This window comes from Poecilia formosa, unplaced genomic scaffold, assembly GCF_000485575.1.
Source record: "Poecilia formosa unplaced genomic scaffold, Poecilia_formosa-5.1.2 Scaffold541, whole genome shotgun sequence".
NCBI lineage: Eukaryota > Metazoa > Chordata > Actinopteri > Cyprinodontiformes > Poeciliidae > Poecilia > Poecilia formosa.
The window spans coordinates 262,960-288,569 of record NW_006800480.1 but is presented as its reverse complement, the minus strand read 5'-3'; the positions used below and the strand labels follow the sequence as shown (position 1 = coordinate 288,569).

General features: G+C 38.5%; 1 protein-coding gene and 1 long non-coding RNA gene across 3 annotated transcripts in view; one reads left to right on the top strand and one right to left on the bottom strand.

Annotated features, from left to right (window-relative positions):
- Positions 1 to 3,354: 3,354 nt before the first annotated feature.
- LOC103129385 (caffeoyl-CoA O-methyltransferase) overlaps positions 3,355 to 25,610 on the top strand; it is a 59,513-nt gene continuing 37,257 nt past the window's right edge. The window contains exons 1-7 of one of the 2 annotated variants that reach the window (XM_016665028.1): positions 3,355 to 3,525; positions 4,416 to 4,605; positions 8,201 to 8,292; positions 8,382 to 8,614; positions 15,392 to 15,628; positions 15,704 to 15,778; positions 15,859 to 16,075. In XM_016665028.1, coding sequence (XP_016520514.1) covers positions 3,510 to 3,525; positions 4,416 to 4,605; positions 8,201 to 8,292; positions 8,382 to 8,614; positions 15,392 to 15,628; positions 15,704 to 15,778; positions 15,859 to 16,075 — 1,060 coding nt within the window. In that variant the 5' untranslated portion in view covers positions 3,355 to 3,509. The remainder of the gene's footprint in view (positions 3,526 to 4,415; positions 4,606 to 8,200; positions 8,293 to 8,381; positions 8,615 to 15,391; positions 15,629 to 15,703; positions 15,779 to 15,858; positions 16,076 to 25,610) is intronic. The other variant, XM_007540452.2, reaches the window with a different exon arrangement.
- LOC107834179 (uncharacterized) overlaps positions 19,134 to 25,610 on the bottom strand; it is a 17,498-nt gene continuing 11,021 nt past the window's right edge. Inside the window, exon 3 of the long non-coding RNA XR_001659961.1 lies at positions 19,134 to 19,214. This is a non-coding gene — a long non-coding RNA (uncharacterized LOC107834179). The remainder of the gene's footprint in view (positions 19,215 to 25,610) is intronic.

The window sequence follows — 25,610 nt, the reverse complement described above, 5'->3', positions numbered from 1 at the left end:
GAGTCGTGAATACATATCTTTTGTCAGAAATATATTCAAGTTTGCTGCAAAAAGGTCTGACAGAGAAGATAACAAAGATATTCCTAAGACTCCATTCACACCAGTCCTTCTTAGTCTGCTTTAAACCAATTCCATTTAATTTACCTTGAAAGTGTGGTATGGTTTTAACTGATAACTTTACTGTCAGGTTGTGTTGGTATGAGGACCCAAAAGCAGATGGACGGAGACAGTAGATGAAGAATTGTTTTAATGAAAAAAATAAGAATGAAACTTGCAGTGAAGAAAAATAAGTTTCTTATTTCAAAGTGTGGCAAGTTCTCCCACTTAGAAATCATGGAGGCGTCTGAAATGTTTATCTTAGGTGCATGTCCACTATGAGAGACATAATCTAAAAAAGAATCCGGAAATCATAATGTATAATTTTTTTAAATAATTTATTTGTGTGTAACTGTGTTTAGAGCGTAATTTAGAGCACCATTCAAGCATGCATTCATACGCAGCTGTTATACAGAAAACGGAAATAAATTACCACTTAATGAGGAGTTATGAAGCCTGCCTTACCGAGCGTGAAGCACCAGGAAACAGAAGTTTGAACTGGAAGCCAATAACATGATGTCAACCAGATGAGGGAAGGCCCTTTATATAATGACAGCCAGCTCTGCAGCCAATGGAAACAGGGACTGGTGTGGTTCATTCAGAGCCTACAAGGCATACGCACAGTGTTAGCACTTCCACAGAAGCTAAGATATGTAGTCTTTCTTATTTCTGTTACAGGATAGATAATCAGCGACAAAGCAAAATAAATGTTGCTCCTCGATTGCCTGCTTTGCAAACACCAGCTGATAGCATGCTAAGTAGCCATTTAGCTAGTTATGTCAGTTTCCCAAACTCCATCTTACTTAAAATATTTCAGATATGTTGTACAAAAAGAGTAGCTGAATATTCTCCAAATAATTTGGAGTAGGGTTATTTGCAGAAGAAAACTATAGAAAAATCTACAAACAGGTGAATCCAGACTAAATAGATGGAGATCCCCTACCTCTAAATCAGAGGACCTTGACCTCTGTTTTACCATACAGAAGTAAATACTCAAGACTGTTTGTCTTCAGTATTTTATTAGCTTTTTGTTACAGTGATTATTGTGTTTATCTTTTAGTCTTTTCTATGTATTTGTGACATCCCACTCATCTTGAACATGACTCAGGATAAATAAAATAATGTAACTTCTATAGCTATACAATGTGGCTAATCAGCTATGCAAAAGGACGAAAGCCCAATGATGTTTCTACAGAGCAATGTATATTGATGCTGATGTTTTTAGGAACAAAAGGGGCTCCGAAATCAAATTCTGCTCCAGGCCTCATACAACCTTGGACTGGCGCTGCATGATGAGGTAATCTGCTGCACTATGCAGAGATGCGCAACAAACAGGAGATTTAATTCAATGCTGCTAATGTGGCTTTAGTAGCTCTTCCATTTTGTGTCTGTTGAGTTTTTAATAAGCATCACAGAAGCTATTCTGGTTGGTCGAGTTTATGGGACGAGTTTCTCAGATCTCAGCCGCGCACATTAACTCTGTCTGATTAAGTGGACAAAGCATTTGATACGGTTTCATACATTGTGTAACCGGAAAAATAATACTAAAAATAATAATATAATATAAAATCAGCGTGATGCGTTACAGACAGGTGAGCGTGAAAGCTCCTCACCAGGCTGAACCTGCATGATCAGGTTAGCACTAGTTCATTAACTAACACACCGGCCAACCGGGAACACATAGATAAACTTTATCAGCGCAGGCAGAGCCGGGCGCTGGGCAGCGTGTTGAGATGGAAAAGCCACACAAAATTCTTTGTTCACAAATATAAATCATTCTCACCGCTCGTTCAGCGCACCTCTGAAAGCTACAAGTTATTCCTGCAGTTCACATAGAGCTGCGCAACCAGAGCCAACCAGAGCTTGGTGTTTTAATAGTTATAGTTGGTGACCCCTGCTTTAGTATATTTCAAATTTACTCACATTTGTGAAAGTACATTGTAGTATACTAAGTATTAAGTGTACTACCTATAAATATATACAAAATACACTAACAGCATGGTTGTACCAATTTTGAACATTATAACTTTAGACACACTTAAATAAATTGTACCAAAGTACACTTTTAAGAAATATATTAAATAAAAATATACTTTAAGTCAACAAAATGTGTATGCTCAAGTGTGCCAATGAAACAATATGCTTTTAAAGAAATTTTGTGTATATTTTAAAATATCTGCTCAAAATAGAATTTTTTAAAATTCACTTAACACCTACTTGAAAAATAAACTATTAAATATACTGACATTTTAGTATGTTTTAAATTAAATCCAAGTGTTTGATACAGTACACATATAAATAAACTTACATTGCTTTCAGAAGTAGTTATTTTTATCAATTTTATTGTGACTTTTATGATTTTATAACTGCATGGAGGGTGTTTGATGCGACTTAAGCTTTTCTTCATAAACTTAACTTTGGTTTTAATTAAGCTCTGTATGACATAGTTTGATATTGTGAGGCTGCTACCTTGTTCATCATTGTTTTTATCTTCAAAAACACTATACATTATATAAATAAGCTAAATAATTGGAAAATCAGTTCATTTATTAAAAGTCTTTAACCATTTTATTGGCAATGAACAGAGAGGAGGAACATGCTCTCATCGAATGGCAGCCACAACAGTTAGAGGTTGCGCAATCCAAGGTGAGGCTCAGCTCGCTGCTGCCTCACCAGATGCGCTTCCGAGCATTTGAATGTGAAATTGTGAAAATTCAGCTTTTTCAGGAAAACCTGAACAAAACTGGTTAAGCTAAATGAAAAATAAATACTTTATTGTACAAACCACAGGTTTAAAGTACCAATATAAATTATCTTATTATATATTATTCTTCCATGATCACAGGTGAGACTCTGCCTCACCTTTCTCCCCTGACCGCACATCACTGACATACAAAAACTTGCATGTTTAATGTTTTTAAGGTTTTCTTTATGGAAATATTGTTGTTTAGTCCACAGTTGCTGGACAGGAGTAAGGGCAGAGATAGAAGGGGAAGACATGCACCAAATTTTTGGCAGCTGTTGTTCTCTATGCATTTGAGAGCTTAAACGTCTCTACAAATGTCTCTTTTACCGTTTGTGTTTGTTCTTTAAGCTTTCATATTTAATCAAATATGCCTAAATAATATCAACAGAATTGTTACAAAAGCACGTGAGACTCCTGAAGGTTTTGGAGCTCTATCTCACAAACTGGTTACATTCAGCCGCTCCCATCGTCCCCCCGCCTCGGTTCACGTGCCACGCGGAGTTGGATAATGGCGCTGTTCACGTGTTGGGTAACAGAGACAAGCTGTCACTCCCCCTCCCCTCTGTGGGTAGCATGATCTAACCGAAACTTCTGGACCTCCAGCAGCACGTAAACTCGCCATAGTTGTCAGCTGCAGAAACCGACGTCCCGCCCATAAACGGTAAATATGCTGCCTGACAAAGGTAAGTTCGTTACTCAATTTTTTTTGTACCGATAGGTTAGAGTGGTTAAAGGAGGTAGCGAGAGAGTGGTCAGACTTTGTTACCTAGTCCAGAGAGAATCCAGGCTGTGTTCAAGTAGAAACCTTCTGTCTCATCCCAGGGAGCTTCTTACGATGAGTAAAACATCAATAGCAGTTACTATTGATGCTATTGCAGTTGCTTGGCTGATCACTTTAAATGCAATATTTCCATTTTAATATCTTTGGTTATTGTACTCAGTATGTGTTTAGACTCACTAATCACCCTGGTATTTATATTTATAACTTCGCTTAAGCACTTCTGGATGTAAACTAGATTTCGTTGCCTGTACTTGGAACATGTGCAATGACAATAAAGTTGAATCTATCTATCTATCTATCTATCTATCTATCTATCTATCTATCTATCTATCTATCTATCTATCTATCACTTAAATAGATGTTTATATTTCTTTTGAAACTTCAACATTCATGTTTTAAATCATGTCTTGTTTTGCGTTTGTCTACATGGGTGTGACTTTTTTTTACATTAACCATCATAATATTTAATTTCTGTACATTGTTGTAAATTATGTTAATTATGTTCTATATGTTGATTTTTTGTTGTTGTTGTTTTTACCATCAACCTGCCAGAGGACTATAAATGACAATTAACTCTAGTGCCTAAATCTGGCATATTTACGTGGTTGATTTAATGTACACTTGTTGATTATTATTGAATAAGTTCAAATAAAAACTACTTTGTGCTTGGCTACAGAAATTAATTACAGAATGGAGCAGAAGTAATTTCCTGGTGGTTGATATATTTAATTTCTCTTTGGGATCAATAAAGTATTTTTGAATTGAATTGACATGCTCTTGTGATTTTCCCAGTTCCTGACACCCCTGTGGAAGTCATAGTGGATCTGTTGATAAAGGCTAAGGGCATAGCTTCAACATGTGCCACCGTTCCAGAGGAACTGAAAAGCCACCTGCAGAAGGCTCTCGACATTGCCAGTGGACTGGACAACTACCTGGAGAAAATTACCACCAAAGAGAGCGAACCTCTGGCGGAGCTGTATAAGTATGACTTTGCTTTTTTTTCTCTCCACTAAATCATCTGAAAATAAAAGTGTTTTATTGTGTGAAATACAGTCCCTTGTTGAAGCGTTCATACCCCTGAAACTCTTTCATAGTTTTTTATGTTATTATCACAAATGTTTGCATATTTTAATGGCAACAGAATCAAACTATATTTTATTGGTCCCCAAGGAGAAATTGTTAATTTGTTGACAAACTACTCCCATGTTCAATCAATGAATCAAATTTTATTTACATAGCAAATTTCAGCAACAAGTAATTACAAAGTGCTCTACATCATAAAAACACAAACTTGTGCATAGAATCAACAATTGAAACATTGCATTTAGTCAAGTGCCATTGTTAAATTCTTAATCGATTATGCTTCAAAGGCAACTCTAAACATGGGTTTTTAGTCTAGATTTAAAGGAGCTCAGTGTTAAAGATTAGCAAGTATAAATTAAATCATTAGTGCCAAATTTCATAACACGTGTTAAATTATAAATAATTTAAATATGACTGAAATATAAAATGAATTGAAGAAATAACATTAATTAATTAATAAACAAGTATCAGGGTTTCACCCAGTGTATTATAGGCCTGGCGGCCCGCCATTCTTTACTAGCGCCACCGCCAGGCTAAGCCTTTCTTGTTTATGTTTTTAGGAAAATAATAATTAAAAAAAATAAATACATTTTTTTCTTCTTCTTTTTTAAGCCGGATTGCAAGGGTCTCTGTTGCTCTGAGCGCTTCACTGGCGGAGCAGATTTATTCCTAAAAGATATGTTTATAGAAGATACGTTTATAGTTTATGCATTTAAAGCCGGACCAATCACACCGCTGGCGACTCTGCACGTTGCTTTGCGCGCTGCAGTAGATGGATTAAGTTTACCTCAGCGCGGATCCCGCACGCCTCCTTTCACTTAAACTGTAATATCCATACAGGTTGACCTGTATGGAGATTTACATCAACCCCTGTGAGGAATTATGATTCTTTCCAGAGTTTTTTTTTTTGGATCAAGGTAGGACTTTAAACACCAAGCTCTGGTTGGCTCTGGTTGCGCAGCTCTATGTGAACTGCAGGAATAACTTGTAGCTTTCAGAGGTGCGCTGAACGAGTGGTGAGAATGATTTATATTTGTGAACAAAGAATTTTGTGTGGCTTTTCCATCTCAACACGCTGCCCAGCGCCCGGCTCTGCCTGCGCTGATAAAGTTTATCTATGTGTTCCCGGTTGGCCGGTGTGTTAGTTAATGAACTAGTGCTAACCTGATCATGCAGGTTCAGCCTGGTGAGGAGCTTTCACGCTCACCTATCTGTAACACATCACGCTGATTTTATATTATATTATTATTTTTAGTATTATTTTTCCGGTTTCACAATGTATGAAACCGTATCAAATGCTTTGTCCACTTAGTCAGACAGAGTTAATGTGTGCGGCTGAGATCTGAGAAACTCGTCCCATAAACTCGACCAACCAGAATAGCTTCTGTGACGCTTATTAAAAACTCAACAGACACGAAATGAAAGAGCTACTAAAGCCACATTAGCAGCATTGAATTAAATCTCCTGTTTGTTGCGCATCTCTGCGCAGTGCAGCAGATTACCTCATCATGCAGCGCCGGTCCAAGGCTGTATGAGGCCTGGGGCAGAATTTGATTTCGGGGCCCCTTTTGTTCCTAAAAACATCAGCAACTCTAACAGATGTGTTGGGAGTAGTTTAATTGACCAACCTAAAAAGCAATCAGTTATAATTACAATTTACTAATTTTTATTTGTAAACAAGCAGAGCTCAAACTTAAAGATTAAACTCACAGCATCAGATTGTATCTAGGGCAGTGCTTCTCAATTCCAGTCCTCACGCCCCCCTGCTCTGCATGTTTTAGATGTACCTCTATTCCAGAACAGCTGATTCAAATGATTGCCTGACCATCAAGTACTGCAGAAGCCTGTTAATCACCCACAGATTCAATCCAGGTGTGTGGTAGAAGGGGAGAACCTAAAACATGCAGGGCAGGGGGGCCTGAGAAACACTGAGCTGTGGTAACAAAACAATCTAACTATGAATATTGTTCTTTAAACTTTTACAAAGTAAACTTGCCAGCTCCTTAAAATCTTATATTTAAATGTTAAACAATTTAAAATCTTTCAATTTATGTAAATTGAATCAAATTTAGCAGCATTGATCATCTCAATAAACAAGTGTTACAGTCATGTATCTGTGGTCTGTGTTAAAATATTAGCATTTATGGGGCCCCTGAAGGCCTGGGGCGCCTGATGTAGCTGCTGACTTAATTTGGATTAAACAAAAGTGCAAATAATTGATTTTCATTTTAATTGTATTTTTGTTGTTTTTAAGACTAGTTGTGAGTTTAAGTAGTGTTTCACTGGCAATGTTTTCCCGTAACGTATAATTACCGAGTGATATTTTAAAATTTCCTTTCATCTTAACATCTTTTAATACAAAAACACGGTGGACCGCCTTGGCACCCCGACCACCGGGCTTAGCAAGTTTTCTGGGGGAAACCCTGAGTATGTACATGGAAATATGTGAATCTATAAATTCAGTGTTCAAGACCAACATAAAACATTTTGTAACATAGAACACGTCACATGTAAAAAATAAAAAAGTGCTTCACAAAGATAGAACAGAAAAGTGAAACGACAAAAACAAGTGAAAAGGCACAACAGTATGAAAATAGATTAAATTGTAGACAATCAAAATGGTACATGTGTAACCGGATCCTTTCTGTGTTGTGCTGGTTTTATGAGTGATCAGGCTGTGACACGGTTTGTCTTTAAAAGGATGATTCTCGGTTTATTCTGACGACAACAACATACAGAAAACAACCATGTTAAAGGCTGCCTCCTCCAAGTCCTACACAAAAGTACATAACAAAAATTAACTTAATAAATCTATAAATAAACTGGATGTATTTAGATGAAAAATAAACAGCACACACCTCTCCCACAGGACAACATGACAAAAGGGGAGGGTCTAAGGGACGTAAACAATTTAAAGACAATACCACAGAAGAAGAAATAAAAAGGAGGGGCTTCCGATCTTAAAGTAACAGGTTAAAACAATGACAGGTGTTTCAGTCAGGTAAGAAACAATACAAATACCCCCCAAAAAAGACATTTTGTGTAATCATAACAAAAGAGAAGTACAACCAGGTTACACATGGTTTACAAAAGTTTTTATAAATAAAATCTGAAAAGTCTTGCATTCATCTATTCAGACCATCTATGTTAATAAAACCTCATTCAGGATTTCCCTATTATTTAGCTCCACCAGTCTTTAGCTTTGACCACCTTCTAGGGGCACTCTGAACTCATTTGTCTGGATTTTGTTTAGAGGTGTTAAAGAGGACTGGATGCAAATGCAAAGCACATTTTTCAATTTTTTTTTGCTGAAAACCATGTGTATATTTCCATGCAGCTCAAAATGATACACTCCTTCGTGTTTGTCTGTTGCATAAAATACTTTGACATTTGTAGTTGTAAGATGATATAATGTTAAAATGTCCTAGGGGTGTGAATATTTTTACACAGCAGTGTCCCAACATGTAAAATCAGTCATGTGTACTTATTGGTAGGAAGACCATGTCTCACAACTGGGACCAAGTGTTTGAGGAGGGCAAGACTAAGTTCCGGCTTCCAAAGGAGTGCATCACTGGCCATGTTGAGGGTGGGACATTTATATGCACCTTTATTATTATTACATTTCATCTGTTATGTGTTTCATCATGATATGATAGTGGGTGTGCTTTTTGGCAGGTCAGGCCCTTAAGATGCTGATCCACATGAGTCAAGCCAAGAGGGTCCTGGAGATTGGGATGTTCACCGGTTATGGAGCTCTGTCCATGGCAGAGGGGCTTCCAGAAGATGGCTGCCTGGTGGCCTGTGAGCTAGAACCGTACCTTAAAGAATTCTCTCAGCCCATCTTTGAAAAGTCTCCACATGGTAAAAAGATAACTGTCAAGATTGGATCTGCCATGGAGACCCTTAAGGTGAGAGACAGTTGGTGTCAGAGTGATCTAAGGCTGCGTTCACACTGCATCCTGAAGTGACCCATTTCGATTTTTTGTGAAATCGGATTTTTTTGCTTGGCCATTCACACTGCCACACATATGCGACCTGTATGTGTTCTGCAGTCTGAACGGGCAAACGACCTGAAAGTGTCCCGCATGCACAGTAGAGGGCACAATATCGTCAGCGTTCTCAGTGTTCTGCCAACCTCCTCAGTGTTTGCGGAAGTAAACATGGAGGCTAACGGTGGAGCTTAGCTTACATATTTGAAGTTGTTGTCCAACCGGAACAGCATATTAACAACTTAATCCTCATTATAGTCTGTCATAGTTGTTGTTTTTCTTCCCACTTGCATGTATCAGGACGAAGAATTTGTTGAGTATCAGTGACGTTCAGTTCGGTTGAATGCGGCCTGGACGTTAGGTCACATTTGAATTGGATACGTATCGGATATGGGTCGCATTCGAAAAGAATCTGACCTGTGTTGTTCAGACTGTCATGAAAAGATCAGATACAGGTCGCAGTACATCAAAAAAATCGGAATTGGGTCACTTTAGGCTGCAGTGTGAACGCACCCTAAGTTACATCTTACCATTGAAGGATGGCATTGATATGTCACATACCTTAAAGGGGTCCCACTGGTCTGCATACAGATGACTCGGTAACACTTTATTTGAAGGGGGGTGAATAAGACTGTCATAACACTGTCATAAACATGACATAACACCTGTCATGTTCATGAATAAGCCTTCATGAATATTTATGACTGTTGTCATAAAGCGTCATTCGGTAAATTATGACACTTTTAATACAAAGTTGACATTATTCAAAATGTCTTTATGACAACTTGACATTAACCAAGAAATCATTACTGATATAAATTTGTTATAAAATAATTACTGATTTCACTTTAAAAATTAGGTAACTTTATGTTATTAAAGGTAAAGTTTAAACAGTAATGGTTTCTTGGTTAATGTCAATTTGTCATAACAAAGACATTTTGAATAATGTCAATTTTGTATTAAAAGTGTCATAATTTACCGATGGCTTATTCATGTTTATGACATGTGCTATGTGTTATGTCATGTTTATGACAGTGTCATGACAGTCTTATTCACCCCCCTTCAAATAAAGTGTTACCAATAACTCTATGGTCCAGATTTTTATGATGTGTGGACACAACAATGTTTCTATCACTGGTCATGGGATAAGAACAGTTAAGTACCTTGCTGGTACCATCTGATGATTGTGGTAGGGGTTTGTCCCGCAATCAGTGGTGTCCTTGAGCAAGACACTTCACCTGGCTTGTTTGCTGCTGGTGGTCAGAAGGCCCAGTGGCGCCAGTGCTGTCAGACTGCCCCTACAATGTAATACTCACCACTGTCTGTGTGAAAGTCTGCATGGATGTGTGTATGACTGAATGTAGTGTAAAGCGCTTTGGAGTCCTCTGGACTTGGTAAGCGCAACACAAGTACAGGCTATTTACCATATGACTTAACATGGGAAGTACCATCCAAGTGTTCTTCAAGACACTTGACCACCTTTATAAAAAGGGGGAGGTATTGAAAGTTGGCTGCTTTAGAGCAAACAAGTCTATATTAACATATTGCCAGGGAGGAGAGAATCAATTGTTCATGGGTAATAAACCTGGACCTAAAGAACCTTTCCAAACAATTTGAAGCCCATCATTCTGCAACGAGAAGGATTATTGTGTGACACAGTCTTTCTCAAACTGTGTAAATGAATTAAGTTCAGCTGAAGTTCAGCAGTCTGGTGGTTGCAGGGAGGAAACTGATTTTCAGCCTTTTGGTCTTGCTCTGGATGCTCCTCAGCCTCCTGTCTGAGGGAAGAAGATGGAACCGTCTGTGTGCAGGATGAGTGGAATCTTTCATGATGTGAAGCACCCTCCTCCTGCATTGCAACATGTAGAGGTCCATGATGGAGTTTTTGTTTTGTTAATACGGTACGCAGGTATGCAGATCTAGGTCTGCAGCTGTGCTGAATGCAATATGCCAGTGAAGAGGGGATAAACAGTGTTGCGGCCCACGCTGACTAACTGCATCTTAACACTTAAAATTATTTTACTGACCAGTGGCTGAAAGAAAATGTTTGTTTTTGTCCATGCAATTCAAGTCTATTTTTCTTCTATTATGCTTCTAAATTCCAAATATCCCTAAAATGCTGAAATTTTGCACACTTAAGGATTTTTTTTGATATCCATCTGTTTTCCATATGTTTTCTACTTCATGTTGCGGTGACAACTTGAAGTTAGGTGCTCTGTGAGTGTTTGTTAAATGGGGTAAGTGGTCCGTCCAGCGGGCTTTTCCTTCCAACTATCATGTATGGTGGTGAATAGATGATGTTTTGGCCTTATTTCCCAGCCAGTGGACCTTAGCATTTAGCAGATATTGAATCAATCACGAACTCTGTGAACCAGTTATTTGGTGACAAATTTGGGGCTGTTCAACAGCTAAAGGCCAATCTGAGCCAATAACACACCAAGACAATATTGTGAAAGAAGTAGGAAACCAAAAGTAATACAGAAACCATTTGGTCTACTAGCTGCAGAATCTTGTGGTGCAGTTACTTTTCCCTTCAGGTAGTCAATGTGGGCTTGTGCACATCAGCAAGGTCCCACCTGGTTTGTGCAGTATGAAATCAGTCAATTCAGAAATCATGAGAAGCAATAGAGAATAATACCATATTGTTTCTTGTTGGAGAGACATATTTGAGAACAAACTGAGATCAATGTTCCATCTCAGCACTGAGAACATCTTGCACACTACAAACCAAGTAAATAGAGCAAGGGTCAACAGCAGGATTTGCTTTGTGACTGAACTTTTGGAAGCAAATAGTGTGACTAGCCTTGGATGACTCTCTTTCAGACTCTTTCAGACAGTTAGGGTCCTTTCATTTTTCTTTGTTTAAGTTCTGCTGTTAATAGATGCAGTATTGATTTACTATAGTGTCAAAGTGTATGCAATACACTACTCACAAATTAAAGGGAATACTAAAATAACATCCTACATCTCAAATAAACTAATTAAAAAACATTAATGACACAGTGGAATTGATTGAGATGAAAAAACACAAATTATCAATTTAACCCCTTAACTGGTGTTCCACACCAGTTGCTGACCCAAAGATAATGATAATGAATCAGATCATGAACTTTATGATTTTTTTTTAAATTCAAAGAAAAAATAAAATTCACATCACACCAAGCTAATTTTATGTAGTTCTGATTTCTCGAATACTTCTCTAAGCACTGTTGGTGCTTAACGGCAGCTTATACTCTGACTAGCTTCTCTGCTTTTTTCTTCTTTATTATTGTCAGTTCTTCAGAAAAACGAGCTGCTAGTAGCGCTGCTAACTCCCGTTACAAAACTTAACTCATAATTACGATCTTCTGTTCTGGGCAGCTCTCTGATAGCAGATGTAGTGTCCGTAAACAAGTTTTACTAAATATTGTATTTTAGCTGAAAAGAGAGACGTAACTTCTATTATAAATATAGACTAGCAAAAAGCCCTACAAATTACAGTGAAATACTGCTACTTCCGGTGGGCGCTGGAAGTAAAACCCATTATCGTTTCTCCAGTAAGCCTCCCAGGAATAAAATGGACCTTTGTATATGTCTCTCTCTCTCTACCAGAGGCCTGGAAGCTTGAGGGTTCCTCCAGTATCTTGGCTGCGCCTAGAACTGCATATTTCTGGACTGAGATGTCTGATGTTGTTCCTGGGATCTGTTTTAGCCACTGCTCCAACAGTGGGCAGTCACTCCCAAACCTCCAGTTTAGGGGTGTCTGCACCGAGGGCCCTGATGACCACAGGCACCACTGTGGTCTTCACCTTCCAGGTCTTCTCCAGTTTCTCTCTGAGGCCCTGGTATATTTCCAGTTTCTCCTTTTTCCTGATGTTGTAATCACTTGGTATTGCTACATCTACCACAATGTCTGGTTGGTTCTCCATTACCATCTTGTCTGTCTGGATCTGGAAGTCCCACAGGATCTTAGCTCGGTCATTCTCCACCACCTTTGGGGGTGTTCCCCACTTTGATCTCGGGGCTTCCAGTCCATATTCTGCATAGATGTTTCTGTACACTATGCCTGCCACTTGGTTATGTCGTTCCATGTACGCTTTCCCTGCCAGCATCTTGCACCCTGCTGTTATGTGCTGGACTGTCTCAGGGGCCTCCTTGTGGTAAACCGGAGCCTCTATTGCTCTGGTGTTTAGGGCCTGTTCCTGTGCAGCCAGGATGAGGGCCTCTATGCTGTCCTTGAGTCCAGCTTTTTTCAGCCATTGATAGGATTTCCTGCTATCAGCCACTTCAGTTATTTATTGGTGGTACATCCCATGTAGGGGCTTGTCCTCCCATGATGGTTCCTCCAGCACATTGTCATCTGTTCCCCATTGTCTGAGACATTCGCTGATGTTCCTGGTCAGTCGCTCTCACACTCACTAGTCCTCTGCCTCCTTCCTTACGGCTTGTGTACGGTCTCAGGGTGCTGGATTTGGGGTGGAACCCTCCATGCATGGTTAGTAGCTTCCAAGTCTTAACATCCATCTTCCATTGCCCTTCATCTCTTCCATTGGCCAGCTAATTATTCCTGCAGGGTATCTGATTATTGGTAAGACATAGCTGTTTTTTGCATGGATCTTGTTCTTGTCTCTAGTTTTACTGGCCAGTCTCCTGTTACTTAATCCATGTTTTGGGCTTTAGACACTGTGCTGAGAGACACAGCAAATCTTCTCGCCACCACTCACATTGATGTTCCATCTTGGATTAGATGCACTGCTTCAGCAACTTCAGTGGGCTGTAAAAAACACCTTATGATCCCTTGATGAGTGACAGCATTGAAAGGATAAGAAAGGATAAGAAGAGAGAAATTATCTGTAGTTACCACCTGCAAAATCAGGCTTTTATAGGAGTTCTCTTGTGAATTGCCTTTCATTTCCACCTGTTTTTGTTCCATTTGCACAGCAGCAGGTGAAATCGATTCACAATAAGTGTTACTATCTAACTGGTGGCATTGATTCTACAAAGGTGTGACTGAGTTACATTGTTTTGTTAAGTGTTCCCTTTATTTTGTGAGCCGTGTATTTCTCTAATATCATGGGCATACTTTTATTTTTGGTTTAAGATCATGTCCTTATTTAGCCCTGAATATATGTAGAGAACTGGTCTTATTTAGACTGCATGTCCTTGCTAAAATTATCTTAGACATTGATAGTTAACTTTAATAACCTTTAGCTATAAATGAACATGTTAATCTGGATGGTGTGACGTCCTCACAATTCCAGGTGACGTATTAAATTCAATTAAGCAATTAGAATACATATGTTGTGTTCTATTTTTTCTGTGTAGTTATTTTTTTTTAGGTTTTCTGTGTTTAGTCCTGTCCCTGTCCTGTCTTCACTGTTGATTGCTTCCCAGGTGTGTCTCATTCCCCGATTACCCTCCCTGTGTATTTAAGTCCACCTGTTGTCTGTCTCTCTTGTCGGATCCTCGTCAAGTGTTGTTAGCCTCCCTAATGTCACGTCGCCTGTCTGTTTCCCCCGAGCTGCTTGCATCTGGTCCGTTGAGCTGTTTTCTACATTAAATCTTCATCTTCTTCAACCTGGGTCTCAGCGTTTTTTCTCACCACAATCGACCACAAATCATGACAACATTCTTCAGGTGTCATTTTTGTAGAGCAAAGCTGCCCTGGTACATGGAGATAACCAAGTTCTCCATACGGTATATATGAAATGCCTGAATAGAACATAAGTGGAAAAACTCAACTTACCTTAATATAAAATTCACTTACTCAACTGACTTGAGAAATATCATTGCACCCCTAGTTAACATCTGCATTTACCTTTTGTTATTTAGTTTGATTTGTTTTCATCCATTTGACAGAGGCCTATTTACAGACTGGCAGTGTGCATGTTGTACTTCAGCTCCCATACTAGCAATTAGTTCACGCACATTGGCAATGTGTTGCATAATATTTATTTGCAGTTGCAAATATATTAATGTGAATACACATGGCACTGCATTGCATCAACTAAAATGCACTAACTCTGTGCTGGCAAAGACGTTTGTGATCTCACGTTTTTAGTCAGATGTATCACATCCAAGTTTGGGTTCAAAAACCATTCAACTCAGAGGTTGTGTTTGTCTTTGGTCCACATTCTATGGCTGTAATGTATAAATACCATGAGAAGGCTACAAAGGTATCCCACAGAGATGCCGAAACCTAAGGTCAACATTTACAAAGAAAAGCAAAACGTGATTTCAAAACCTAGGAAATTAAGCAACTTCAGTGTACATATGATAAAATGACCCCTCATATGTGGTTTGTGCTTTTTTCCTCTAGACTCTAGAGACAGTGGCTGGTGTGTAGATTCAGCACAATCTGTGGCAAAGGTCCATCCACTATCGGTTGACTATACACACAACTGCTGTCAAATTAAAGAAATTAGCATGTTTGCAAGAAAACTGTGACAGTCCATTGAGACAAAAAAACATATGTTTTGCATATGTCAAAAGAATCTTCTTATTTGAAAACAAAGAAAAATATTTGACATGTTCTGGAAGGTGACCTGGTACAGATTGACCCGCTGCACTTCTTCACCTCTTTACTTTTGCTGTCACTGTTTGTGTCAGTTTGTTTTCATAACCAGTCAGTTAGTAACTGGTCACTTATTAGCCGACATTTTAGTGCACATTTGCAAGTTTTGTAATTATGTCACGTCCCTTTTTTTTTTTTTTCAGGAACTGGCCGCCACCGGTGACCAATTCGACATGGTCTTCATTGATGCAGACAAGAATAATTATATCACTTACTACAACTTTATTATGGACAATAACTTGTTGAGACCGCAAGGGGTTATATGTGTAGATAACTCACTCTTCAAAGCAAGGGTTTATCTTAAAGACACTACGGATAGCAACGGCCTGGCTCTCCGAGATTTCAACCAGTTTATTGCGAATGATCCCCGGGTAGAGCAGGTACTTCTCTGACTACATTTGGGTTTTTGATTCCTAATCCCTTTTAATGTTAACGTTACCCTTTGTGTTTGAAAGGTCATCATCCCTCTCAGAGATGGCATCAGTCTTATCAGGCGTGTCTCTCTGACCTCAGCACATTTGCTCTCTCAGGTACAGTTGAAACTTGCTGACACCTTCCTCTTGGTATGGTTATCTCTGAGTATGGCTGAGTGTTAGATCTTGTCCATTAGGATGACATTACGGACGATGAAGTCTTTCGAGGTGTCAAAGGCCGTTTCATCCTGGATCGGATGCGTCTGGATGGGAAGGTGGCCTATGTGACAGGTGGCGGGCAGGGCATTGGCCGGGGTTTTGCTCATGCCCTGGGTGAGGCTGGTGCCAAAGTGGCTGTGGTGGACATGGACCAGACCAAAGCTGAGACAGTGGTTAAGGAGCTCCTCCTCAAAGGTGTGATACATGGTCGCAAAAAGGAACTGTCTTGCATAAGTAAAGAACTTCATGTTTAGTCACATTTAGCCACATTTATTAACATTTAGCCATTTTTAACATTTAGTCACTTTTATTCATTTAGGTGCATTTTATCACATTTAGTTATGTTTATTTATGTTGCACACTGGTTTTTCACAGGTTCTTTTATTTTTGATGAACACTATTAAGAAACCAGAGCAACAGTGAGCGCCTCCGCTGACCAGCCGTTACTATGCTGAATTGCCGTTGGCTCAACTCAAAAACAAATATTTACAATATAAGTCTAAGAATTGTGCACTCAAAACTTCCACACATATATCTCGCCACTCAACTCCAACTCACTCCCCCCACAAGAGACTGTCAACACAAATAGCAGCGCTAATTGACATTTACCTGTTAAGGACAAGAGCGATGCTGACCAGCCGTTACTGCGCTAAATTGCCGTTGGCTCGCTGAGTCAGGAGTGCTGCTCACTGTGCTCTATGTGCCCACTGGTGGCGAACCGTTGTAACTGCAGTACAGTGCATCTCAGCAAGAGATGTGCAGCTTAAGAGCACAGTCAACATAGAAAAACAGAAGTAAGTAAAGAAAGAAAAGGAGGGGGGGTGTAATTATTTATAATGTCCATTCTGTCACATTTACATTTAGTCGTATTTAGCCATGTTTATTTCCATATCCGGTAATCACATTTTGTCAGATTTAACAGAAATTTTGTCACCTGAACTGATGTTTCTTGACTTTAGTGAGAAATTTAATCACTTTTTGCGAGTTACTGCTCTGCTGAGCACCCAAAAAGCAAGTTTCACAATTAGTTCATGACTTTGTCACTGGCCATAATATTGATGTTATGTTCCTGACAGAAACATGGTTGGATGACAATAATAAATCACCCATACTAATTGAATCAGCACTTCCTAATTACATGTTTTAAGTGAGAATAGAAAACATAAAAGAGGAGGAGGGGTTGCTACAATACATCAGAATTCACTAAGCCAGAGGTGTCCAACTCCAGTCCTTTAGTACCACAGTCCTGCAACTTTTAGATGTGCCTCTGCTGCACCACACCTGAATAACGTGTGGTGCTAATGACCTAATAATGACCTAATTAGGTCATTAGCAGGAATCTGGAGAACTTATCTACACAATATGGAGGCAATTAAGCCATTTGATTCTGGTGTTTTGTACCTGTGGCCAAGGGCGTAGTAACGAGTATATCATTGGGGGGGACACATATTGATAACCTGACAGATCCGTAAATAGCTTGAGCAGAAATGTCATAAACAAGGGTGTCATCAACACATTACTTAATAATTTGTTACTTATAATGTAGTTATAAGATTACTTACAATGTAAGTAATCTGACACCTTGTTTCACTAACGAGTAACACATTACTATTTGCAATCCAATAAAATTAAAGTTATGTATCCAAGTCAGTGTATGTTACTATAGTTGTCTTTTTCTTTTGTAAAAACATATATTGTTTCTTTTTCCTTGGGGGGAACTATGTCTCTTGTAGTGTGTGTGACACCAGCAAAACAAACATAAACAATGGTGGTAAAAGAGAGATGTATGGAAGCCCATTTCCGCCACTCTGTTAAAAAAAAAAAAAAAAAAAAATTATCTCATTATAATGAGATAGTATCTCATAAGTATGAGATACTATAATAATGAGATCGTATCTCATAATTATGAGATACTATCTCATTATAATGAGATTTTTTTTTTTTACAGAGTGGCGGAAATGGGCTTCCATAGAGATGTGCATTTCCTAGCTGATGGATGGATTTTTCAATTTTTCATTGAGTAATCAAGTTACTTTTTCAAAGTAACTGTGGTAATAAATTAACTGCACTTTATATCATATATGTGTTATGTTTTATCATCTCAAGGTGGCACACTGCCCCAAAAAACTTATTTTACCATTTTCTCTTGAGCAAAATGGCTTGAGTATTTGATCAAACATAATGACTGTCGATCCGGTGTTCTGACTATTTGTGCTACCTTGTCAGATTTTCCTACAGTAGCACATAGACTTAGATTGCCAAGTCTATCAGTGCTACGCGCCCAAAACTGCTAATGTCATGTTTACAAACCGAAAACTATAGCGGATTGTGTTAATGTTAAATATATTGAATAACATTATTTGAGTGACGGGACTGAAGTGGAGGCTTCGGAGTTATGCTTAGCTTAGCATTGGAACAATTTATATACATGATGAAATCACAAGAATATCACTTCCTTCATCAGAATATCTTAAAATGAAAAGCTATAGATGTGTGCACTAATCCTTTTATTAGAATATCCTACCTTTTTAAAAAATATTTTAATTACAATGGTCCTTGTAAGAATAAAATGGTATCAGACAGGGAAAACAGGTTTTCAGTGGAATTAAATGAAACGGACATCTACAAATACAGATTACTACAACTCCTTTTTTGAGCATTTATACATTGTATGACAGACTTAATCAAATGCAGCGCAGCCACAATGTCTCCACCGAACTGCGGAGGTCACTGTGGACCTGAAATTATAGGATATGCTATATTACGCCCTTATTACTGAGCTTCAATCCCACATAGCATCGCTACCAACATCTATTTAGCAAGGTTTAATAAAAAAAGAGTTCAATTTCACTAAAATATTTCAAAGTATAGGGACAAAATAGCCCACAAAACAACGTATTTTGTCCTGTCAAACAATTTTGTTTACAGTAGTAACGACATTGCAGAGAGCAAACTAAAGCCATTTATAAATATATTTACAAAGCTGCCTGTCATGTAAACTAAAAACATGAAGTAATACAGGAGCTTAATGAAGGGCAGGAATAAAATTAATTAAACAAAGCTTACCGTAATCTTCGATGAAATGAAACATGAAACAAAACTTCCACAGGTATGAATTTATAAGAAATCTGCTGAGCAAACAGTATGTGACGTAGCATCGACGCGCCCATGCCAGGGGCGCTGCCAGGAATATTGGGCCCCCTGCCAAAAAGATAAATTGGGGCCCCCCTCACGCAGCTGCTGTTACAATTTCTTGACTCTATGTGACCCATCAAAACCGTCACAATTTCAAAAGCTTGCAACTGACTTGCTTTCTTTGGTCCACTACTGATAACTAGTACAATATTTACTGCTCATGAATTTTACATGCAAGAGTAAAATTCAGTATGCATACAGTATGCAAGTAGTTTGCATAATTTTTTTCTATTGGTTTTAGATTAATGAAATGCCTCCCCATGAGCAACAGTCATAGGCAACCTGCAAAATATACATGAAAAAATCCAGACTTCTCAAAAAATGCTATGTAGTTGCTTTTTTTTTCAAGCTGCAGTATGCAACTTTAATAAAAAAATATGTTTTCTCCATATTTGTTAAAGCTGTCATCATGTTCTAGCAGTCTATGAGACATATAATCTGAAAACAATCAGTCTCCTCCACCTCTTTGCTGAACTACTATTGCTAGCTAAAGTAATACACCGTTCTGACCAAAACAACCAATCAGAACCAGTAGGACGCTCTTAGCGCTGTCAATCAACTTCATTCACTCACTGCTAAATGTGCTAATGATGGAGAAACAACTTATTGTTACAGGAAAATCGTTTATCTGCCATTACTGGTAGATATGCTTACTAGACTAAGCATTTACAACATGCTATGGTACCTGCAGAATAGCACAGAGCAAGGGGGAAGAAGGATGAGCCATATGAGATTGTGATTGACAGCACTAAACCTCTCCTGCCACTGACTGGTTGTTTTTAGAGAGCACTGGGAGAAAGCAGAGGAAATAGATTTTTCACAGATTATCTCTCATACAATACTGTCACAACATAATGACAGTTTTAACAAATATGTAGAAATAAATATACTTTTATAAAAGTTACATACTGCAGCTTTAATTTCACTTAAGAGAGAACAGGTCAGGAGGGATGTGGGTTAGAGCTGCTGCTGACTGCTGACTGACCCATCTGTTGTTAAGCGGTAAAAGGTACAAGGGAGAAGTTAAATATATGAATGTCTTGGTAATTTTTTCCTTAATTCTTTAAATGCTAGTGAAATGGAGGTAAAAAGTAGTCTGTAGCTACGCTAACTATGCTAAATGGTTGATAATCTCACACCGTCTACTCACCTCTCTTGGAGATAAACTAGGTTATAAATTAACACTCTTGCCTTTTCTCTCTCTCCCTCTATTTTTTTGAAAACCTGATCTTCTAACTTGTGGTAATGTGCATGGGCCAGGGGCGCGGTATAGAGGGAAAAGTGATGACAATTCTAGGGGCCCTGACCAACAGGGGGCCCTCCACAATTTATTTATTTATTGTTCATAGAAATAAAATTTAAAAAAATTGGGCCCTGTCAATTACAAAATTAATCATATTGTATTTCCGAAGATTGTTTGTACCAGTAAAAATGTAATGTTCCCACTCCCAGACCAAAAAACACACATCCATCTTTGCCATGAACCCCCGCCCCCTGCATGAAATGGTTTGTTCCTGCTTGGAGCACTTCAGAGTGACGCTGTTCAGCAGCAGACAGTAGAAAACAAGAACGACTGTGGCAGTTACTATGCTGCTACGAAAAGGTAGGACGGATTTATGGATAAACAAAACACTGGGACTGTACACTTAATTTATCATTTACCTTTTAACTAGCAAGATACATACTCTGGTAGCACATGCAAGCTTACTAGCAGATTCTGATATATTTTATTGGTCAAAATACATTTGATTGTTGGTCAAAAATGCATTGATATAAGTTGACTGGCAATTGAACTAATTCTGTCTCTTTCTAAAGTAACAAACATAGTAAAATGGTACTCAGCAATGTTAAGCTCAGTATAGCAGTTTGACCAACAAATATAAAATCTAAAAAACAAGTTGTGTTCTTCTTGAACAACTCAGTACATCAGTGCAACAGTTTGCCCCACAAAAATAAATGAAAATGATAATTTCTACATCTAACTGATAACTCAGTAACAATAACTTGCCGAACATGAACCATGACCCTCAAAGGGTTGAAAAACACAGACTGAAGAAAAAAAGCCTAAATGTTTTTTCTCCTATTATTTTCAGCCAGAAACATTTAATTAAAATATCTACTGTTATATGTTACTGTTACCTGCTGGTCTGCACCTATTTCTCCTTCACTCTGACTCTGATGTCCCTGCATGGCATTCATGTATTCACAACAAACATTACAATAATGTACAGTGTCAGAATGTGAACCAGCTAAATATAAAAATTTGTATCATACAGAATGAGAATTTTATCTGATTTGCAGATGTTAGGGTTTAGGGTTAGGGTTTAAAGATATCAACTCTATTTACTGCGTAGCCCAATTCTTATATCAACAATTTTGATTCATGAGACTTCCGCGGATGCAGTGTAACTGAGCAGACGTGCCCGACCTGATATATCCGTTAATATGATATATATTAACGGATATATCCGTTAATATGATATATATTAACAGATATATCATATTATCCGTTAATATGATATATATTAACAGATATATCATATTATCCGTTAATATGATATAAAAAGAATAACGCTAAACCAAATCGTGGACTGGGTAAATAAAGTCTAAAATACAAGAAATGTGGAATGGATTCACAACTTCGAAACAAAGACCAAAAGAAAGATAAGGACAAAAAATCTGTTGCTAGCAAAGAAGTGGTAGCCAAGGCTAACTCCAGCTGAAGCGAGACTGACATGGTGGCTCGGGACATGGGTTCAACTCCGGATGAAGAGGGAGATACCCAGTTCGGGGGAGTACTTCCAAGTGTACTCAATTAAATACATGAATTAAATAAGAGTCTTTCGGAGAAAATTGACTTGAGCTCAGCACAGCTCCAGACTTCCATCAATGGAGTGAAAGCTACGTTGGACAAAGTGCTAACGAGGGTAGCAGAGGCTGAGAAAAGAATCAGTGAAACTGAGGACGCCATATCCGAGCCGAAACAACTGACGAAACAGTTGAAAGGGGACAAGTTCCTAAATAAGAAAATCGAACAGCTTGAAAATTATAGCAGGAGAAATAATATTTGAGTGTTGGGACTAAAAGAAGGCTCTGAGGGAACGGACCCTTTGAAATTCTTTACAACCTGGATACCGGAGCTGTTGGGAGCTGGCGGCCCAGCAGCTCAGCGGGTGGAAGTGAACATTGAACGAGCACACAGAACCAGGACTATGGAGCCTAGACCGGGTGAACCACCTCGTACCACCCCGAGACCCGTCTTGGTTCGTCTCCTGCGATTTCAAGATCGTGAGAAGATTTTGGCTTTGACTAAAAAGAGAGGAAATGTCAGCTTCGACAACAGGAAAATTAGCTTTTTCCTTGATATGAGTCCAGAATTAGCCAGACGCCGAAAACAGCTGCTAGCAATTAAAGCAAGAAACATCCCCTCCTACCTCATCTATCCGGCACGTTTGAAGGTCCAACCAGAAGTCGGAGGACCCCGCTTTTTCGACTCCGCACATGAAGCCTTTAAATTTATCAACAGCCTGGCACAACGGGAGCAACAGGTGTCAACGACCAGTGATCACTGACTATTAACACCGAGTCAGAATCCGGAGCAGAATGGAGGGTTAAGGTGTCTGTCGTCAGGTCTACTCCAGACAGTGAATCGGCTCCTTGCTGGCTCCTGGACAAATGGTGTTACAGTGATCTATCCTGATCCTTCTAATTACATATGCTTTATGTAATCGGGCTACCGATCTTTTCTATGTTATTTTAGTTTTATACTAGGGAGTTAGTGAATACCATTATTTAAGGTATACTGGCTAATTATGTTTTAATCTTTTGAAAGTTTGGAATGTTGCTTAGAGTTCATTGGTTTGCCAATCTTTTATGACAATGTATAATTGCCCATACATCTGGATGGCCAAGGAGTGTGATGGCTAAGATGTATATTTCAAGGGAAATTCGATAGCGTTTGTTTTTGCAATTATAAATGTTATGAGAGCTTACAGGGTTAGTTTAGAAAGAAGGAGAGGCGAGCATCTTCGAGTCAGTATGTTAGGTTTATGTTTGGTTGCCAGGATGTTGAGCTGGCAATCGAGAAGAGTGGTGAAGGTTAAATCTATTGTCTTATCCTTTTGTGTCCTCCTTTGTCCCTGTCCTCCCCCCCTGCGATCCCTACCAAAATCAGAGAGACGAGATGGAGTAGGATTTGTTCATTTTGGCTTTGGTTGGTTACTTGGAGAAACAGGGAATTTGCTGGTTGACTTTTATCATAGCCAATGTTAAGTCCGTTGAAGTTGGTAACATTTAATGTTAAAGGAATGAATAGCCCTATAAAAAGAAAAGGAGTCTATACTTACTTGAAAAAATTAAAACCAGATATTGTTTACTTACAAAAAACACATTTGTCTGAGAGGGAGCATTAAAAGCTTAAAAGAGAATGGGTGGGACAAGTTTTTTTTCTTCATTTAGTTCAAAATCGAGAGGAACAACAATTTTGCTGCACAAAAATATCCCATTAGATCTCATTAGAAGGCCTACGAAGAACATTGACCTGCTGAAAAGGTTGTTACTACCACCAGGGAGAGAACTAACACATGCAGGATGCCGGCCCTCCAGGACCCACTTTGGGGACCACTGACTTAGACAAACCCTTTCTTAGATCGGAATTACTTGATGTTATTAAGTCACTTCCGGGAAATAAATCCCTTGGTGAGGTTTTCCATCCTAGTTTTATAAAGAATTCCAAGACCTTCTAGTACCACTTTTGATGGATGTTCTCAAGCAAGGTAGAAGAGAAGGGGGTTTTCCAGACTCCTTTGCTCAAGCTGTTATAACGGTCATCTATAAAAAAGGAAAAGATCCTCTAAAATGCTCTCGTATAGACCAATCTCACTCCTCAATACAGATTATAAATTAGTTACAAAAATGATAGCAAAAAGATTGGAAAGGTATCTACCCTTCCTGATCAACCCTGATCAAACAGGGTTTATTCTAAATAGATTTTCCACTGATGATTTGAGAAGATTACTTAACATAATATATATTGCTAACAAAAAATAGATACCAAGTGTAGCCGTATCACTTGATGCCAAAATGACCTTCGATATGGTTGAATGACAATATCTTTTTTCTGTCCTTAAGAAATTTGGCTTTGGTGATGGTTTGTCAATTTGATACAATCTCTTTATAGATCCCCTCAAGCTAGAGTGGTCACCAATGGGATCATCTCTGATTCATTCCGGCTGTATAGAGCTTTGGAGCTGACTTCACAGCGTATGACGTTTACGTCGCTCGGCGCCATTTTTGGTGTCCACAGACCAAAACAAACTAGTCAGAACAACGGTGTTTTCATTGTGTTACCGACCACAGTGAAGTTGTTTTCAAGTTGGATACTGGATATTCGCGCTCTGTGGAGTAAGGGACGTTCAGCTCAAGGTTGATCCGATTTATGAACGCTAATTTCGGCCAGCTATTCTCTACCGATGCCTCCTGAAGCGCTCGGAGGTTCACATAGGGACAGTCAATTTCCGAACACTCCTGTAAATAAATGCCTTGTCTTGTGACCAACTGATACAAAAAAGTGGTCATTCATGCTATTACACGAGGCACACTCTCCTCTATTAAAATTTTAAGTCATATTCAATAATTTAAATAAATTTAACATTACATGTTTTCTTCAGTAGCTTCCAAATCATGTCCCATTAACTCAATCTGTGTGAAATTATTCTACTAGACTGTATAGATGAGGCACCCTCACCTCTATTACATTTTAACACTTTATATATATATATATATTTTTTTTTTTTTAGGTATTTCTGTAGTCAAAATTTTGTATTTTTCTTAGCTTCTAGGTCATGTGACCTATTAACTGAAAATCTGTGTGAAATTATTCTACTAAACTATATAGATTATGCATATTTTTATTCCATTTTGACCCCTTTATTTTTTAACCAAAATTATATTTTAAAAAATATTTTTTTAAAATATTCATAAAATGTATTACCTCAGATGATCATCACTTGTTACCCGTAATGTTCGATGACAGGACATTCTAGGCTCTTTCATCTGGTTTGAGTCATGATGTGGTGTGGCGGTGGACACAAACACAGCAGGCAGTAGACGTACTTTATGTGGATGTTATTTTAATAAACAAAATAAACTAAATCCAAAATCCAGGGAAAACAAGGAAATCCAAAACACAATGAAACAGGAGACACGAGGGATAACAAAGGTAACGACTGGCAACGTGGTGAGCAGCACCAGTCCAGCTTGTTAGCTGGACTGGTGAGTTGTGACTGAAAAAGCGGAGCTTTTTCAGTCGTAGTAGTGGGAACAATGGCCTAAATGAGAAGAGTCATAGCAGGTGTGAGTAATTTGGCACAGGAGCTGGCTGAGGGCTGGGGAGGAGGTGGTACAGGGAAACTAAGGAGATCTGCTGGGAACACAAACGGGAGGAAACAGGGAACTGAAAAATAATTTTAATACAAAAGACACTAAGAGTAAAGAAAACCTGATGAACTAGGAGAGAAAGATATGAGGGAAACCA